Source organism: Coregonus clupeaformis, chromosome 5, assembly GCF_020615455.1.
Source record: "Coregonus clupeaformis isolate EN_2021a chromosome 5, ASM2061545v1, whole genome shotgun sequence".
Taxonomy (NCBI): Eukaryota; Metazoa; Chordata; class Actinopteri; order Salmoniformes; family Salmonidae; genus Coregonus; species Coregonus clupeaformis.
In genome coordinates this window covers 45416746-45437092 of record NC_059196.1, presented here as the reverse complement: position 1 = coordinate 45437092, position 20347 = coordinate 45416746, and the positions used below count along the sequence as shown (strand labels likewise).

At 48.3% G+C, this 20347-nt stretch overlaps 1 protein-coding gene across 3 annotated transcripts in view; it reads right to left on the bottom strand.

The window, feature by feature from the left end:
- robo1 (roundabout, axon guidance receptor, homolog 1 (Drosophila)) overlaps window positions 1–20347 on the bottom strand; it is a 400382-nt gene that overhangs the window by 46894 nt on the left and 333141 nt on the right. For all 3 annotated transcript variants that reach the window (XM_041876909.2, XM_045214635.1, XM_045214636.1), the window contains 9 exons: window positions 19715–19839; window positions 19148–19319; window positions 9896–10101; window positions 8778–8859; window positions 8347–8512; window positions 7875–8041; window positions 7570–7691; window positions 4035–4266; window positions 1276–1397 (listed from right to left, as the gene is read on the bottom strand). In XM_041876909.2, coding sequence (XP_041732843.2) covers window positions 1276–1397; window positions 4035–4266; window positions 7570–7691; window positions 7875–8041; window positions 8347–8512; window positions 8778–8859; window positions 9896–10101; window positions 19148–19319; window positions 19715–19839 — 1394 coding nt within the window. The remainder of the gene's footprint in view (window positions 1–1275; window positions 1398–4034; window positions 4267–7569; window positions 7692–7874; window positions 8042–8346; window positions 8513–8777; window positions 8860–9895; window positions 10102–19147; window positions 19320–19714; window positions 19840–20347) is intronic.

Sequence of the window (20347 nt, the reverse complement as noted above, 5' to 3'; positions counted from 1 at the left end):
AAATCATATCTGGACCTCGAAGCCAGCCACTGGGCACACAATGGTTGAATCAATGTTGTTTCCACATTATTTCAATTAAGTTACGTTGAATCAACCTGGAATAAACGTTGAAATGACCAAACATTGAAATGACCCCCCCCTGCACTAAGGAATAGAGTGGTCCTCTGTAGCTCAATTGGTAGAGCATAGCGCTTGTAACGCCAGGGTAGTGGGTTCGATCCCCGGGACCACCCATACGTAAAAATGTATGCACACATGACTGACTGTAAGTCGCTTTGGATAAAAGCGTCTGCTAAATGGCATATAATATTATTATTATTATTAGAGAGCCCCTGAGGACAACTCAGACATTGTGTACATCTATCTAGTCCAGCAGATGGCACTGTTTCACAACCATTTCCAATCACCACCACACATTAACATCCTACTGTCTCTTCCACCTCTGAGATCACTAGGCACAGAGGAAGATGAGAACCTCTACCCATGTATCATTACCTTACAGTCTGTCTCTCCTTTGTCTCACTCTGTGCTACAAATATCTACATGTTGTTACAGTAGATATACCCTACAGACCAGAGGAAATAACTACATGTTGTTACAGTAGATATACCCTACCTATGTTGTTACAGTAGATATACCCTACCTATGTTGTTACAGTAGGTATACCCTACAGACCAGAGGAAATATCTACATGTTGTTACAGTAGATATACCCTACCTATGTTGTTACAGTAGATATACCCTACAGACCAGAGGAAATAACTACATGTTGTTACAGTAGATATACCCTACAGACCAGAGGAAATATCTACATGTTGTTACAGTAGGTATACCCTACAGACCAGAGGAAATAACTACATGTTGTTACAGTAGATATACCCTACCTATGTTGTTACAGTAGATATACCCTACAGACCAGAGGAAATAACTACATGTTGTTACAGTAGATATACCCTACAGACCAGAGGAAATAACTACATGTTGTTACAGTAGATATACCCTACAGACCAGAGGAAATAACTACATGTTGTTACAGTAGATATACCCTACAGACCAGAGGAAATAACTACATGTTGTTACAGTAGATATACCCTACAGACCAGAGGAAATAACTACATGTTGTTACAGTAGATATACCCTACAGACCAGAGGCCAGGGGTTTTGTCTCAAATGACACCCTATTGCCTACATAGTAGTACACTACCTTAGTACACTACCTTTGACCACACTCAAGAGTATGTATGGGTAATGTGGGAGTCCCTGCCAGTGTTCTCACCTTGTACTGCTGGACCACCCCGTTCTGCTCCTCCTCTGGAGGCGGTTGCCAGGAGACCACGATGGCGGTCCCATTGTCCGCGCTCTCTGTGACGGTAACCCCACGAGGGGCTGCACTGGGAGCTGGGGACAGACACACAGACACAACAATACATGTTAATATAATACACCCATCAACAGCAACACACACACTGTCTGCTCTCTCCTCACACCTACAGCGCTCATAAATGGATCCTATTCAGAAGAGAACAGAAGTCGAAATGACAGTCACAGTTGGACTCTATTCACTACAGTGGCTTGCGAAAGTATTCAGCCCCCTTGGCATTTTTCCTATTTTGTTGACTTACAACCTGGAAGTAAAATTGATTTTTTGGGGGTTTGCATCATTTGATTTACACAACATGCCTACCACTTTGAAGATGCAAAATATGTTTTATTGTGAAACAAAAAAGCACAAAACTTGAGCATGCATTAATATTCACCCCTCCAAAGTCAATACTTTGTAGAGCCACCTTTTGCAGCAATTACAGATGCAAGTCTCTTGGGGTATGTCTCTATAAGCTTGGCACATCTAGCCACTGGGATTTTTGCCCATTCTTCAAGGCAAAACTGCTCCAGCTCCTTCAAGTTGGATGGGTTCCACTAGTGTACAGCAATCTTTAAGTCATACATTTACATTTTGCATTTTAGCAGACGCTCTTATCCAGAGTGACTTACAGTTAGTGAGTGCATACATTTTCATACTGGTCCCCCGTGGGAAATGAACCCACAACCCTGACGTTGCAAGCTCCATGCTCTACCTACTGAGCTACAGGTCTGGGCTTTGACTAGGCCATTCCAAGACATTTAAATGTTTCCCCTTAAACCACTCAAGTGTTGCTTTAGCAGTATGCTTAGGGTCATTGTCCTGCTGGAAGGTGAACCTCCGTCCCAGTCTCAAATCTCTGGAAGACTGAAACAGGTTTCCGTCAAGAATTTCCCTGTATTTAGCGCCATCCATCATTCCTTCAATTCTGACCAGTTTCCCAGTCCCTGCCGATGAAAAACATCCCCACAGCATGATGATGCCACCACCATCCTTCACTGTGGGGATGGTGTTCTCGGGGTGATGAGATCTGTTGGGTTTGCGCCAGACATAGCATTTTCCTTGAAGGCCAAAAAGCAAAATTTTTGTCTCATCTGACCAGAGTACCGTCTTCCATATATTTGGGGAGTCTCCCACATGCTTTTTGGCGAACACCAAATGTGTTTGCTTATTTTTTTATTTAAGCAATGGCTTTTTTCAGGCCACTCTTCTGTAAAGCCCAGCTCTGTGGAGTGTACGGCTTAAAGTGGTCCTATGGACAGATACTCCAATCTCCGCTGTGGAGCTTTGCAGCTCCTTCAGGGTTATCTTTGGTCTCTTTGTTGCCTCTTTGATTAATGCCCTCCTTGCCTTGTCCGTGAGTTTTGGTGGGCGGCCCTCTCTTGGCAAGTTTGTTGTGGTGCCATATTCTTTCAATTTTTTAATAATGGATTTAATGGTGCCCGTGGGATGTTCAAAGTTTCTGATATTTTTTTATAACCCAACCCTGATCTGTACTTCTCCACAACTTTGTCCCTGACCTGTTTGGAGAGCTCCTTGGTCTTCATGGTGCCGCTTGCTTGGTGGTGCCCCTTGCTTAGTGGTGTTGCAGACTCTGGGGCCTTTCAGAACAGGTGCATATATACTGAGATCATGTGACACTTAGATTGCACACAGGTGGACTTTATTTAACTAATTGTGTGACTTCTGAAGGTAATTGGTTGCACCAGAACTTATTTAGGGGCTTCATAGCAAAGGGGGTGAATACATATGCACGCACCACTTTTCCGTTATTTATTTTTTAGAATTTTTTGAAGCAAGTTATTTTTTTAATTTCACTTCACCAATTTGGACTTTTTTGTGCATGTCCATTACATGAAATCCAAATAAAAATCAATTTAATTTACAGGTTGTAATGCAACAAAATAGGAAAAACGCCAAGGGGGATTAATATTTTTGCAAGGCTATGACTATTTTTCTTTGTTCAGAGAAAGTGTTTTCAAGGGGGGGGAAAAATAAAATTGCAGTTTATTCAAACAAAGAGAATTCTGATTGCAATGTTTACGCCTGTGTGTTCTGTGATGATTCTACCCTGATGAGTATAATTAAAGTTAATTAATTATGACAACATACAACATAGCACTCTTAATCTCGTTCCGATTGACTGTAATGAAATCAGGCATTCCTGCTCACGGGAGTGAGGCCATCGTGTTTGAACTCCGAAAACAATTAGCAACACAATTAGCAACAAAGCATTGCTGAATACAAAAGGGAGGAATGAAAACACACACCCACACACATTTTGGCTAACAGTCTTTTTTTCAGTCAGCTCCTCTCTCATTCATTCCATAACTTCTCACGACACTTCTGTCTTTCATATGGCCTATATGAGCTCTGGGTTGCACCCAAACCCTGGAAGATTTCCGTAACCACACAACCCATACCCTTTGAACAATTAGCACAGCACTTATTTGAACGTAGTATTTGGGTTCATCATCCTCTGGGTTTCACAGGACTTTTTCAAACAGTACAACATCTGCCCTAACACACAGAAAACACCACAGAAAATAATATAATCCTTTACTCTCTACACACGCTTGGAACAGCTGTTGTTCTCACACACATGAATAGTCACGGACAAACTCTGTGCACACACACACACACACACACACACACACACAGACATGTCCACCCACCTTCCTCCAGAGTCTTGGCTATCTTGACCTCACTGTCTGTTCCCTGGAACTCGTTGAAGAAGGGGCGAACTTTGAACTCGTAGGTGACTCCCTTCCTGAGCTGGGGCACCACAGTGCTGTCCTCCCCTGGGGTTCTCACCTCAAACACAGCCCAGTCACTCCTCTGCTGCCCCTCTGGAGAGGCCCTGTACATCACTTTATAACCCTGGATGTACTGAGACTGCTGCTCCACCTAGTGGCCAGGGGAGATAACAACACACACACACGGTCAGCTTGACCCTATTTAGGCACTCAGAGTGACTCTACAGTGGAAAGTCTCTCAGCATCATTCTGGAACACATTATTAATAGACAGCTCAGTTGTAGCTGTAGTCCAGTGTAACTAATGTGGCTGTCCCTGGCTGGCTGGCTGGCTGGCTGGCTGGCTGGCTGGCTGGCGGACAGGCGGGGACCGGAGTGCTAACTCATCACATGGCCATCCACCTATCCGTCCATCCATCTATCCATCCATCCCTCCGTCTGTGTGTCGGCCAGTGGAGCGGATCCATTTGGAGCGGCAGCTGTGTGGAAACCGCAGCGCACCATGAGGTCATAGCCCAGAGGTTCCTGAGAGTCTGGTCCTGGTTAGAGGGGGCTAGAACAGGGTACCCAGAACAGCCTGGCCCATCTCCTCCTGACTTACTGGGAATGTACTGGGTTCTTTAGTCTAGGATCAGGGGGACAGTGGAGCCTCTCATACAGACTGACTCACACCAGGGGACAGGACAGGCTGAGGGTACAGAGAGAGTCTTGATGACAGAGTTCATATCATTTAATAGAGCATTGGTAAAGGTGGATCTTGATTTAGAGAGGCTCTGTATAGAGTCAGTCATGGCTGATGGCATGTTTTAGTGAACTTCAGATCATCTATTCATACAGTATGCCTCTACTGTATGTGTGAATTCTACAATACAACTTATTGGTGTGAACTAGAATGGTACTGTACTGCACTGTACTGTAGTGTACTGTACTATCAAATGAGGTCTCTGTGAAAGGTAGGCAGTACTTTTTTTGATCCCTCTCCTATAATATGTGCTGTCGGCTCAGGTGGTCTTCATTAGGCTCAGAACTGTGCAACTGTTAAGCAGAACCACATAAGAGCAACATTACAGCCCAGAAACTCTGCCATGAGAGTCCATTTAACCCCACAAAACCTACCAAACCATGGCCATGTAAAGAGTGCATGTAAATACAATGCACAGTTCTTAGTGACTCCTGGTGGGAAAGTCTAGTTGAGTTGGTTTCTCCTGGAGCATTCCAGTCTGACAAGGTAACAGGGAGACGGGCTGTCAGACAGGGTAACTGGTAGACGGGCTGCCAGACAGGGTAACTGGTAGACGGGCTGCCAGACAGGGTAACAGGGAGACGGGCTGTCAGACAGGGTAACAGGGAGACGGGCTGCCAGACAGGGTAACAGGGAGACGGGCTGTCAGACAGGGTAACTGGGAGACGGGCTGCCAGACAGGGTAACAGGGAGACGGGCTGTCAGACAGGGTAACTGGGAGACGGGCTGCCAGACAGGGTAACTGGGAGACGGGCTGCCAGACAGGGTAACAGGGAGACGGGCTGCCAGACAGGGTAACTGGGAGAGGGCCAGACAGGGTAACAGGGAGACAGGGTGTTAGACAGGGTAACAGGGAACGGGGTTAGACAGGGTAACAGGGAGCGTCAGACAGGGTAACTGGGAGAGGGCTGCCAGACAGGGTAACAGGGAGGGCCAGACAGGGTAACAGGGAGACGGGCTGCCAGACAGGGTAACTGGGAGACGGGTGCAGACAGGGTAACAGGGAGACGGGCTGCCAGACAGGGTAACTGGGTAGACGGCAGACAGGGTAACTGGGAGACGGGCTGCCAGACAGGGTAACAGGGAGGGGTGTAGACAGGGTAACAGGGAGACGGGTGTCAGATAGGGTAACAGGGAGACGCAGACAGGGTAACAGGGAGACGGGCTGCCAGACAGGGTAACAGGGAGACGGGCTGCCAGACAGGGTAAGTGGGAGACGGGCTGTCAGACAGGGTACTAGGTAACAGGGAGCCAGACAGGGTAACAGGGAGCTAGACAGGGTAACAGGGAGCCAGACAGGGTAACAGGGAGCCAGACAGGGTAACAGGGTAACAGGGAGTTAGATAGGGTAACAGGGAGTTAGATAGGGTAACAGGGAGTTAGATAGGGTAACAGGGAGCCAAACAGGGTAACTAGGTAACAGGGGGCCAGACAGGGTAACTAGGTAACAGGGAGCCAATCAGGGTAACTATGTAACAGGGAGCCAGACAGGGTAACTAGGTAACAGGGAGCCAGACAGGGTAACAGGGTAACAGGGAGCCAAACAGGGTAACTAGGTAACAGGGAGCCAGACAAGGTAACTAGGTAACAGGGAGCCAGACAGGGTAACTAGGTAACAGGGAGCCAAACAGGATAACTAGGTAACAGGGAGCCAGACAGGGTAACTAGGCAGTGGTGCTCAGAAAGAGTCTTGGATCAATATTGGCATGTCAGTATCCTTTTCCCATTTCCCATTCATCACTCGTTATGGTACCTAATTATCCCTGGGAATGTAGGGGTTGGTCCAATTACCCCAAGAGTAGTAGCAGCCTATACTATATGAATAAGAAGCCAGTTTATAGAATACAGTATGTCTAGTGAGGTGTACAGTTATACTGTCCTTCTATTCAGCCCAACAGAACCTAGAATAGATAGACATGGAGCCAGTGGAATCATGGTAGCCAGGCAGTGTTTAATATGATATCCACTATCTCACAGCATAGAGGTCCTAACACCTCTCCAAGCTGCCCTTTAACCTCTACCTCTCCTTTATTCTCCTCTTTTCTCCTCCTCCTCCTCCTCCTCCCCCTCTCCTCCCACATCTGCAATCCATTTCAGCCTGAGAGCACTAGTTGGCCGCCTCTTCCTTCTCACTTGTTTTAACAGCAGTCAAGTGTTTTCAATCTGTGAGGGTACAGGCTGGCACGCGTTGCTGCTGGGTGGCTTATGGCAGTGGACTGTGTGTTGTGGAGTGTTGTGAGTGGCCTGCTGTGGGTTGGTTTAGCTCTGACTGAAGACAGGCAAAAAGACAGGCAGACAGACAGGCAGACAGACAGGCAGACAGGTCCTATAGCAGCAGTGCTGGCCAGTGTGACTGGCCCTGACCAGATGGACACTTAGAGAGTTTTGACAGGGTTCCAGTCTGTTCTCTCTCTCCGCAGTGCAGTGTCCGTCCTCTACAGGACGCTATGATGTTAGCACATTAGCACTGCTGGGTGGCCAAACAAATCGACCGTGAGCACAGAGCGCTCCAGACCTAGCCACTCCCCATGGTGACTTTGGAGCGAATGATAAAAATGATGCATTTCTGTTTTAAAATATATGCTAAAACATGCAAAGTACACAATAGGTATTAAAATAATATATAAACCATATACATACATGAGTTTACAAGAGGCACTCATTGGGAATGTAATCCCTAAAGCCCTGTTTTGAAGCAGAGAGAACCACTTACCGTCCACTGCACTCTGACGGAGGAGGAGGAGAGGATGGTGGGGTTGTGAAGGTGGATGACCACCTCTCCTAACTCCCTCTGGATCTGACGGTGATCCACTCCCTGACTGGTTGGGGGGATATCTGCACACACACACACAATAAATACATGTCCAGTAGGAACAGCAGAGGGTTCAGACAGGGACAAGGGTTCAGACAGGGACAAGGGTCCAGACAGGGACAAGGTCCAGACAGGGACAAGGGTCCAGACAGGGACCTACTTTAAAGCGGCCCATTTCAAGGCATTAAGAGAGAGCAGAGACCCACCTTGTGTTTTGACAGTATCAGTGATGGGGCTCGGGTCACTCAGGCCGTAGGCATTAGCAGCTCGGACCAGGAAGAGGTAGACAGCACTGGCCTTCAGGCCCTTCAATACATACAACTCAGTCTTCACATGTTCTGCCAGGGTCTGCCAGCTGCTGCCTGAAGCATGACTAGGAGAGAAGGCAGAACAAATCAGGTTTAAAGTTCATACACACACTCAGACCGTAGGCGTTGTAGATATGTGGTAGTAGAGTAGTGGCCTGGGGGCACACAGTTAACGGGTTGTGAAATCTGTTGTGAAATATAATGTAATGTTTTTACAATTCTATATAACTGCCTTAATTTAGCTGGAACCCAGGAAGAGTATATGCTGCCTTGGCAGGATCTAATGGGGATCCATAATAAATACAAATACACTGTGACATCACTTTATTTATTTTGGTCACAAGCGACCTCCTATGTCCTCTGCTCTTACCTGAAGGCCTCTATGATGTAGGATGTGGGGGTGGCTCCTGTGAGGTTGGGCTTCCAGGACAAGGTGACAGAGGTGCGGGTGACGTCAGTGACCTCAGGTTTGAAGGGGGCAGTGGGTATCAGGTTGGGGTCAGTGGGTCTGGCCGGCTGCACTGGAACACCAAACTCTGAACATGGGGAGGGAGGAAAGGGGATCATGAGACATGACTGTTTTCAAAAAATCTAAATGAATACTTTATCAGTAATGCCAGACTATGGAATGCATACCAAGCGCATTCACACAAACACCTTCACATGCACACTCCCTGTGGTGGTGGCAAGATTGTGACATTCCAACTAAAAAAGCAATTACAGACTGAATGTAATTAATTCAATGTCTTATGGAGTGAAACCACAGTGACAGCAACAGCAGGCAGTAGCCCAGTGGCTTACCTTGAACCTCCAGGTAGGCCTTCCACGAGGCCTCGCCACTGGGAGTGGAGGCGATGCATGTGTACATGCCTGTGTCACCCAGCTGATAGACAGAAGAAAGGAGGACAGGAAATAGAGGGGAGAGAGGGACTAGATTAGTGATTGCTCTGGGTTAAAATGCAAATTACAAGGTACTGTCTGAACATCAGTGGAATTGGACAAAAATAGTGCTGCTTCCTCCCCAACCTCTCTCTCCCTCTCTCTCTCTCTCTCACCCCCCCCGACAGGTAACACAGCCCATCCAACTCCTTAATAATACATTAAAACCTCATCACAAAACGAATAGCTATAGCTATACTAAAGTTACATTCATGAGAAGAAAAACTCACACGTCAAAGACACGGTGCGTTACCTCCAAACATCAATTAAATGTTAATTAATGTAAATTGCCTTAGGTAAGGTTTGGGTTGAAAACACATCACACTGTTCTCACAGCGATGCCCATTCACCACAGCCCTGTCACCACACAGAACACGCCTGCAGTCATCACAACACACACGCACACACACAGCAACTCTGACCCCTTGACGCCTCCATCTGGAGAATGCGTCGGCACCCCCCTGGTCTCTTCCTGAGTGTTCTGCTTCACACAGCTCCCTGTCACACTCTGTTGAGTGACAGGACAATAGTGTGTGTGAATTCACTTCAAACCCCTGACAGCTGATTGACAGCTCACTGAGGAGAGGAGAGGGCAGGCTGGGTGCTAGGAGGGAATTGATCACATTCCATTTGTCTTACTGAGGCAGTTGGCTACTACAGTAATCCTATATGTTGCTCAGTAGATCATACAGTTCTGTAGTATAAAGTCTTCATACACAGTCCGCCTGCAGTTTGATGTATTTTCTCAGGACTAGCACTCTGAACCAGACAGATAAATCAATTAATTGCTTTATCTTTATGCTTTGAAAAGCTTGGAGAGAGGGTCTATCATTCCATGTGTTTATACAGTGCATACAGTGAAGATGAGAGTTGCTTTCTGTGTGTGTGCGAGGGTGTATGTGAATGTGTGTGTGTGTGTGTGTGTGTGTTTGTGTGTATATGTTTGAGTGTGTGTAAATGTGTGTCGGTGTGTGTGTTACCTTGGCGTAACGGATCTGCAGTGCGCCCGTGTCAAGCTGTTTGACACGGGAGTCGTGAGTGGACACCAACACCCCGTCCTTCCTCCACAGGATGGTGGGGGTGGGGTTACCAGTTGCTAGGCAACTCAGGACCACCGTCCCATCAACAGACACTGTCTGATTGGTCGGACCCTGGCGGACAACTGGAGGTGGGCGATCCGACACAACTAGAGAGAGAGACAGAGAGAGAGAGAAAAAGAGAGAGAGAGAGGGGTAATTAGAGAGAGGGGGGGTGGGAGAGCGAGAGAGATGGAGATAGAGAGAGGGATGAACGAGAGAGAGTTAGAGAGAGGGAGAGAGAGTGTTAAAGAGAGAGAGAGAGAGAGAGAGAGAGAGAGAGAGAGAGAGAGAGCGAGAGAGAGAGAGACAGGGAGAGAGAGAGAGACAGGGAGAGTTACAGACTGTGTGGGTGAGAGAGAGAGAGAAAGGGAGAGTTACAGACTGTGTTGGTGAGAGAGAGAGAAAGGGAGAGTTACAGACTGTGTGGGTGAGAGAGAGAGACAGAAATAAATAGTTAAAGACTGTGGGTGAGAGAGAGACAGAAATAAATAGTTACAGACTGTGTGGGTGAGAGAAAGAGACAGGGAGAGTTACAGACTGTGTGGGTGAGAGAGAGATACAGGCAGAGTTAAAAACTGTGTGGGTGAGAGAGAGAGACAGGGAGAGGTACAGACTGTGTGGGTGGAGAGAGAGAGAGAGAGAGAGAGAGAGAGAGAGAGAGAGAGAGAGAGAGAGAGAGAGAGAGAGAGAGAGAGAGTTACAGACTGTGTGGGTGAGAGAGAGAAAAAGAAAGAAAGAGTTAAATACTGTGTCGGTGAGAGAGAGAGAGACAGGGAGAGTTACATACTGTGTGTTTGAGAGAGAGAGAGAGAGACAGGGAGAGTTACAAACTGTTTGGGTGAGAGAGAGAGACAGGGAGAGTTATATAGACTGTGTGGGTGAGAGGGAGAGATAGAGAGAGTTACAGACAGTGTGGGTGAGAGAGAGAGACAGGGAGAGTTACAGACTGTGTGGGTGAGAGAGAGACACAGAGAGAGTTAAATACTGTGTCGGTGAGAGAGAGAGAGACAGTGAGAGTTACAGACTGTGTGGATGAGAGAGAGAGACAGGGAGAGTTGCAGACTCTGTGGGTGAGAAGGAGAGACAGGGAGAGTTACAGACTATGTGGGTGTGAGAGAGAGACAGAGAAAGAGAGTTACAGACTGTGTGGGTGAGAGAGAGACAGAGAGAGTTACAGACTGTGCAGGTGAGAGACAGAGAGAGTTACATACTGTGTGGGTGAGAGACAGAGCAGAAAGACCAACAATATTGTGGAATTGATGGGAATAATAAAAGATGGAGAGACAGTTATATAGTGGGTGTGCAGAGAAACACACAAAAGGCAGAGAAAGGTGAGAAATTCCCAAACACAAGGTAGCTGTGTGGTAGACGGAGTGAGAGAAAGAGTGAATGAAATCCAATGTTCACAACTGGAAGCAATTTTATAATCATTCAGCCGTCGGAGTTGACCTTAGCCAAACAAACGTGGTGTATTTAAAATAAAACAGGCTAGATACAAGTACTCTTTCTGCAGATCCAAACTCCTGGCTGCCAGTGGAGGCATGAACACTCACAGCCAACCAAACCCCCCCGCACCCATCACCCCTCCACCTCCTGAAACCACACCCCCTCCTGAAACCACACCCCCAGTTAATAAAACACAGAAAATGGGAGAAAATGCTTCTAAATACCTAGCAGCACAGACAATGTTATTACCATGAAGAATGTTCCCACCCTCCTCCTCTGTCCCCTCTCATCCCCCTCTCTATGGGCATTCACAAATCGACACACACAGATTTAATTAAACGTACTTCGTCTCCATTTCATTTTCATTATGTAAATATAAAATAAAAAATAAATATGCCATTTAGCAGACACTTTTATCCAATGCGACTTACAGTCATGTGTGCATACATTTTTACGGATGGGTGGTCCCGGGAATCGAACCCAATACCCTGGCTCTACCAATTGAGCTACAGAGGACCGCAGAACACTGTCCGTCTGTCACGGATTCAGCCGAGGCTGCCCCTCCTCCTTGCTCGGGCAGGCTTCGGCGTTCGTCGTCACCGGAGTACTAGCTGCTACCGATCCATGTATCTATGTTCGACTTGTTTTGTCGTCATTGGTCACACCTGTTTCCCATCATGTAGTTATGTCTTCCCTATTTAACCCTCTCACACTGTGTGTTGTGCGTGTTTGTTCATGTTTTGGTTGTCGTTAGGGTTTGTTCCCTCCCTGTGTGGAGGTTTTTGTTCATTCATTTACCTATGAGTAAAGTACGCTTTTTGATTAGCTCTGTGTCCTGCGCCTGACTTCGCCTACCGCATTACACTGACGCCTTGACAGAAACACGCACCATAACATGGAGTCAGCAGGTACAGCAATGCCAGCCGGATCGATAGAGGAACGCGTCCAACAACAAGCAGCCATGATCCAGGCTCTCGGCACCGCTATGGAACGAGTGGTTAATACCATGGAGCGATGGGAGAGAGGAGGTATCCCTATACCTCCTCCAATTACACCACCACCAACTCCGCTGTCCACCTCTTCACCGTCTGGGTCCAGTGGGATTCGTCTCTCGCTCCCGAGGGCATATGACGGTACAGCTGCCGGGTGTCAGGGTTTTCTGCTCCAGGTAGAGCTCTACCTGGCAACCATCCACCCGGCTCCCTCGGGATACGAGAGCGTGTCCGCCCTCATCTCCTGTCTGTCCGCTAAAGCTCTTGAGTGGGCCAACGCCGAGTGGGGGGGAATAGACGCCACAACTGTAAGCTATGCAGAGTTTACCCGCCGCTTTAGGGTGGTACTCGATCATCCAGCAGAGGGGAGAGCGGCGGGTGAGCGTCTATTCCACCTCAGACAGGGGAAGAGGAGCGCGCATGAGTTTGCATTGGACTTTCGGACTCTGGCTGCCAGCGCAGGATGGAATGAGAGGGCCCTCATCGACCACTACCGTTGCAGCTTAAGGGAGGACGTTCGTCGGGAACTGGCCTGCAGGGACACCAACCTAAACCTGTACCAACTGGTGGATATGTCAATCCGACTGGATAACCTGTTGGCCACCCGCGGACGTCCGGATCAGGGGCCGTCCATTCCATGCCCCAGCACCTCCGACCCTACCCCTATGGAGCTCGGAGGTGCTGCTATGAGGGTGACCGGTAGAGGGGCCGTCCCCTGCACCAACTGTGGCCGCAGAGGACACACTGCTGGTCGGTGCTGGGGAGGGCCTTCAAGGAGTCGAGGCAGTAGGCAGAGCGCTCGTGGACCATTTCAGGTGAGTAGGCACCCAACTCACCCAGAGCTCCCTGTTGCGCATATGTGTATAGATGTTGTATTTCCCGAGTTTTCTTCTCATTCCCAGCATAAGGCGCTAGTAGATTCAGGCGCAGCTGGGAACTTTATTGATCGTCAGTTTACCCGTAGGTTAGGGATTCCTATTGTGCCAGTTGATGTGCCCTTCCCTATACATGCCCTAGATAGTCGCCCTTTAGGGTCAGGTCTGATTAGGGACGTCACAGCGCCACTCTGGATGAAGACGCAGGAGGGGCATGAGGAAACAATTAGTCTATATCTGATTGATTCTCCTGCGACTCCAGTGGTGTTGGGGCTTCCCTGGTTAACTTCTCATGACCCCACTATTTCATGGCAACAGAGGGCTCTCAAGGGATGGTCAAGTCAGTGCTCGGGGAGGTGTGTAGGTGTTTCCGTAGGGGCAACTACGGTGGAAAGTCCAAACCAGGTTCCCACCATGCACATTCCGCCTAAATATGCCGATTTGGCTCTCGCCTTCTGTAAAAAGAAGGCGACTCAATTACCACCCCATCGACAGGGGGATTGTGCAATAAACCTCCAAGTAGGCGTTGCGCTTCCCCGGAGTCATGTGTATCCTCTGTCACAGGAAGAGACGGCGGCTATGGAAACATATGTCACCGATTCTCTGAGGCAAGGATACATTCGGCCTTCCACTTCCCCTGTGTCATCGAGTTTCTTTTTTGTGAAGAAGAAGGATGGTGGCTTACGCCCGTGCATTGACTACCGTGGTCTTAATCAGATCACTGTAAAATACAGCTATCCACTACCTCTGATTGCGAGTATGACGGAGTCATTGCACGGGGCGCGCTTCTTCACGAAATTGGATCTCAGGAGCGCGTACAACCTGGTGCGTATCCGGGAGGGAGTTGAGTGGAAGACACCATTTAGTACCACCTCTGGGCACTATGAGTACCTCGTCATGCCATACGGTTTGATGAATGCTCCATCAGTCTTCCAATCTTTTGTTGATGAGATTTTCAGGGACCTGCATGGACAGGGTGTAGTGGTGTATATTGATGACATTCTCATATACTCCGCTACACGGGCCGAGCATGTGTCCCTGGTGCGTCAGGTGCTTGGTCGACTGTTGGAGCATGACCTGTATGTGAAGGCGGAGATATGTCTGTTCTTCCAAGAGTCCATCTCCTTCCTAGGACACTGCCTGTCTGCGTCAGGTGTGGAGATGGAGATTGACCGCATTTCGGCCGTGCGTAATTGGCCGACTCCAACCACGGTGAAGGAGGTGCAGCGATTCTTGGGTTTTGCCAACTACTACCGGAGGTTTATCCGGGGCTTTGGTCAGGTAGCGGCTCCCATTACCTCCTTGCTAAAGGGAGGACCGGTGCATCTACAGTGGTCAGCTGAGGCGAACAGGGCTTTTGGTCATCTGAAGGACCTGTTTACTTCGGCTCTGGTGCTGGCTCATCCGGATCCTTCCTTGGCATTCCAGGTTGAGGTGGACGCGTCCGAGGCTGGGATTGGAGCTGTACTGTCTCAGCACTCGGGTACGCCACCAAAACTCCGCCCCTGTGCTTTCTTTTCTAAGAAGCTCAGTCCGGCGGAGCGCAACTATGATGTGGGGGACCGGGAGCTGTTAGCTGTGGTTAAAGCTCTGAAAGTGTGGAGGCATTGGCTTAAGGGGGCTAAACACCCTTTTCTCATTTTGACTGACCATCGCAATCTGGAGTACATCCGGGCGGCGAGGAGGTTGAACCCTCGACAGGCAAGGTGGGCCATGTTCTTCACTCGCTTTGTGTTTACTCTCACTTACAGACCAGGTTCCCAGAATGCCCTGCCCCGACTGTATGACACAGAGGAGAGGTCCATTGAGCCCACTCCCATACTTCCGGTGTCGTGTCTGGAGGCACCGGTGGTGTGGGAGGTTGACGCGGACATTGAGCGGGCGTTACGTACCGAACCCACTCCCCCCCAGTGTCCAGAGGGTCGGATGTACGTGCCGCTCGAGGTTCGTGATCGATTGATCTATTGGGCTCACACATCACCCTCCTCTGGTCATCCTGGCATCGGTCAGACAGTGCACTGTCTTAGTGGGAAGTACTGGTGGCCCACTTTAGCCAAGGACGTGAGGGTTTGTGTTTTCTCCTGCTCGGTGTGCGCCCAGTGAAAGGTACCTAGACACCTGCCCAGAGGGAAATTACAACCCCTACCCGTTCCACAACGGCCGTGGTCCCACCTATCGGTGGATTTTGTGACAGACCTTCCCCCCTCACAAGGGAACACCACGATCCTGGTCGTTGTGGATCGGTTTTCCAAGTCCTGCCGTCTCATTCCTATGCCAAGTCTCCCTACAGCCCTACACACTGCTGAGGCCCTGTTTACACACGTCTTCCGGCACTACGGGGTACCTGAGGATATTGTGTCGGATCGGGGTCCCCAGTTCACCTCAAGGGTCGGGTTTTATCCCCTGGGCAGAGATGGGCCAAAACTCACTCCGCCACTCCTCTAGTAACCTTACTCCTTTCCAGTGTGTGTTAGGTTATCAGCCGATCCTGGCACCTTGGCATCAGAGCCAGATCGAGGCTCCTGCGGTAGATGAGTGGTTTCGGCGCTCGGAAGAGACCTGGAACGCTGCTCATGTACACCTGCAGCGGGCCATCAGGCGAAAAAAGGCGAGCCACCGCAGTGAGGCTCTCGACCCGAAACCTGCCTCTTCGCCTGCCCTGCCGGAAGCTGGGTCAGCGGTTTGTGGGGCCATTTAAAGTCCTGAGGAGATTGAACGAGGTTTGTTATAGGTTACAGCTTCCTCTTAATTCTGTATTAACCCCTCGTTCCATGTGTCTCTCCTCAGGCCGGTAGTAGCTGGTCCACTCCAGGAGTCTGAGGTACGGGAGGTTCCTCCGCCCCACTGGACATCGAGGGGGCACCGGCGTACTCGGTCCGTTCCATCTTGGATATTAGGTGTCGGGTGGGGGGCCTGCAGTATCTCATGGAGTGGGAGGGGTACGGTCCGGAGGAACGGTGCTGGGTCCCCAGGAGGGACATTCTAGATCCCTCCATGTTGAGGGATTTCCACCGTAGTCATCCGACTCGCCCTGCTCCACGTCCTCCTGGCCGTCGCCGGGGTCGGCACGCGGCTCAAGGGGGTACTGTCACGGATTCAGCCGTATCTATGTTCGACTTGTTTTGTCTTCATTGGTCACACCTGTTTCCCATCATGTAGTTATGTCTTCCCTATTTAACCCTCTGTCTCACACTGTGTGTTGTGCGTGTTCGTTCATGTTTTGATTGTCGTTAGTGTGTGGGTTTGTTCCCTCCCTGTGCGGAGGTTTTTGTTCATTCATTTACCTACGAGTAAAGTACGCTTTTTGATTAGCTCTGTGTCCTGCGCCTGACTTCGCCTACCGCATTACACTGACGCCTTGACACCGTCATGTCCCTGCTAATGTAGATTGCCACTGAGGCATTCATGCTGCTAATGCTGCTATTGATAACCAATTCTGCCAGTGCATTTGATTTGGTCAGAAGGTTGTTTAGTTCAAATGAATAGCAAATCCCTTATAAACATACAGTATGTGTATCCCCATTTATATACACATTATGTAGGACATACAGTACCAGTCAAAAGTCTGGACACACCTACTCATTCAAGGGTTTATCTTTATTTTTTACTTTTTTCTACATTGTAGAATAATAGTGAAGACATCAAAACTATGAAATAATACATATTGAATCATGTAGTAATCAGAAAAGTGTTAAATAAATCAAAATATATTTGAGATTTGAGATTCTTCAAAGTCTCAACATCAACTGTTCAGAGGAGACCGTGTGAATCAGGCCTTCATGGTTGAATTGCTGCAAAGAAACCACTACTAAAGGACACCAATAACAAGAAGATACTTGCTTGGGCCAAGAAACACGAGCAATGGACATTAGACCGGTGGAAATTTGGTCTGGAGTCCAAATTTGAGATTTTTGGTTCCAACCGCTGTGGCTTTGTGAGACGCGGTGTGGGTGAACGGATGACCTCCACATGTGTATTTCCCACTGTAAAGCATGGAGGAGGAAGTGTTATGGTGAGGGGGTGCTTTGCTGGTGACACTGTCAGTGATTTATTTAGAATTCAAAGCACACTTAACCAGCATGGCTACCACAGCATTCTGCAGTGATGCGCCATCCCATCTGGTTTGCGCTTAGTGGGACTATCATTTGTTTTTCAACAGGAAAATGACCCAACACACCTCCAGGCTGTGTAAGGGCTATTTGACCAAGAAGGAGAGTGATGAGGTGCTGCATCAGATGACTTGGCCTCCACAATCACCCGACCTCAACCCAATTGAGATGAGTTGGACCGCAGAGTGAAGGAAAAGCATCCAACAAGTGCTCAGCACATGTGGGAACTCCATCAAGACTGTTGGAAAAGCATTCTGGGTGAAGCTGGTTGAGAGAATGCCAAGAATGTGCAAAGCTGTCATCAAGGCAAAGGGTGGCTATTTGAAGAATCTCAAATCTCAAATTGTATTTTGATTTGTTTAATGCTTTTTTGGATACTACATTATTCCATATGTGTTATTTCATAGTTTTGATGTCTTCACTATTATTCTACAATAAAGAAAATAGTAAAAATAAAGAAAAATCCTGGAATGAGTAGGTGTGGCCAAACATTTGACTGGTAGTGTATATACGCCTGAAAATGTACACACACCCAGTGTAGTATAATAGATGGGAGACTGGCTCTTTGCTTTGGTGCTGGTGCTGGTGTAATTACTAAAACATTGTCACTCTGACCTGTAATTACCAGATCTGCCTGCAGAGAAGAGGAGGCCTGCTCCCTTTAATAACTGTTATTATCTCCTCTTTCTAACATCTACCAGGCCCTGCCACACCACAGAGGGAGAGAGAGAGAGAGAGAGAGAGAGAGAGAGAGAGAGAGAGAGAGAGAGAGAGAGAGAGAGAGAGAGAGAGAGAGAGAGAGAGAGAGAGAGAGAGAGAGAGAGAGAGAGAGAGAGAGAGAGCTCAGGCCCAGCTACAAAGGTAGAGGAAGGAGGTACAAAATAAAGTTGTTGAGCGGTATCTGGTTAGTGAGGTTTGAATCTAGGTCAGAGGTATCTGGATAGAGAGGTTTGAATCTAGGTGAGCAGTATCTGGTTAGAGATGTTTGAATCTAAGTGAGCAGTATCTGGTTAGAGATGTTTGAATCTAGGGGAGCAGTATCTGGTTAGAGATGTTTGAATCTAGGGGAGCGGTATCTGGTTAGAGAGTGTTGAATCTAGGTGAGAGGTATCTGGTTAGAAAGGTTTGAATCTAGGTGAGCGGTATCTGGTTAGAGAGGTTTGAATCTAGGTGAGAGTTAGACAAAATAATAGTCACTGGAGAGACTGAGTGAGTCACTATGGAAACGCTGGGACTAGAGCCAAGGTGACTACACTACCAGGCTGGCTGCATTGACTGAGAGTGATTAGAGGTCTGAACCAGGCCTCACCACAAAGACAGATCCCTCCACCAGCAGGCTAGTCTGTCAACAAGACTCCTAGAGGACACACCAGCCAGCGTGAATGCTACACTGCCAGAAGCCAACAGCCCAGAGCCAAGAGGCAAGCCAGGCTTCTGGAGAAGATGAGTCACCACAGAGTCTCCAACTCTGACAGGAGCACAGAGACCAGGCCAGACTTTGAGAACAGTCTGGCAAAAACTCCACAGACCTCAATACGTACTTTAGACACTTAAATACAGCTCATGTATATTATGATGTGCTTTTTCAAATCCTTACATGTCTATGTGCCAAGGTGTGACAATACCACCAAGATGCCTCCAAGAGCAAATTATGGGAGTCGCTGATTGGCGGAACCCCTCCCTCTGAAGCCTCCCTGTTCCCTGTGATTGGCTCTCTGGGCTGTCACTCACCGTCAGTGACCTCCAGCAGGGCCTTGGTGATGACAGAGCCAGCGATGTTGAGGGCCTGGCAGCTGTAGTAGCCCATGTCTGAGCGCTCTGCATCTGTGATAGTCAGGTCCCCCGTCTGGGAGACGGAGACGCGGCTAGACGGCTGGGGGGGCTGGTAGGAGAAGAGCAGGTTCTGGAGGAGGGAGAGGAGAGAAGATATATATAGACAGAGAAGAGAGAAGACAGGACAGATATAGACAGAGAAGAGAGAAAACAGGACAGATATAGACAGAGAAGAAAGAAGACAGATCAGATAAAGACAGAGAAGAGAGAAGACAGATCAGATATAGACAGTAGGCTATAGAAGACCTTAAGAGGTGGTAGAATGGAACAGTCCAATTGAAGCATCAGTGTGAAGGTCAGTGATGTTCACTGATTTTATGGCTGGTTTTATAGATAGGAATATCATATTTAAAAAAAAGAATGAAGACTATGATTTGTCTTTCTTTTTTTTTGTTCTATAAGCATTCCTCAACATGTGCTCATGTTGGGCTCCTCGTGTACTGTAGGTCCCCCACACCCACTCACCTGGCTGCCCTCTCTCTGCCAGAAGATAGCAGGTTGGGGGTTTCCTGTGGCCTCACACTGGAAGGTGACAGTCCTCCCCACCGCCACCACTTGGTTCCTGGGCCGCACCACAAACACAGGGGGCACTAGGGGACAGGCAGGGGGACAGTTAGCTAACATACTGACACAGCATCACATATCACATAACATCAGACAGAGATATCAGACATAACAGTTAATATGCTGATCTGGCTCATTTGAATGGAAAACAAAGGAATTTGAATGTAACAGATATGGGTTCTGTATTTAAATGAGCTGGGGTTATGGATTCAGGTTGTCTCTGTTTAGAGTAGACTTTGCTGGTTGCTGGTGCGTGGATGGAAGAACGTTCTAAACTGAAAGTCAGTGCAATCCATAATGCAGGCTGTGTATATATTAACAGTTTAATGAATAGAGAAAACAGGTGTGTGGCCCCAGTGGGTCTCTGCATTAGCATGGGCAAGGACACAGACCAATAACATTTACATGGAAATGGAGGATAAATGAGCCATCTGTACAGGCTGACACCCTCCAATAGGAGCATCCCAGACCAGGCCCAGCCAGGATGCGGCATCCATGCATCTTAATGACAAACTCCATTTCAGAGTGAAGCGC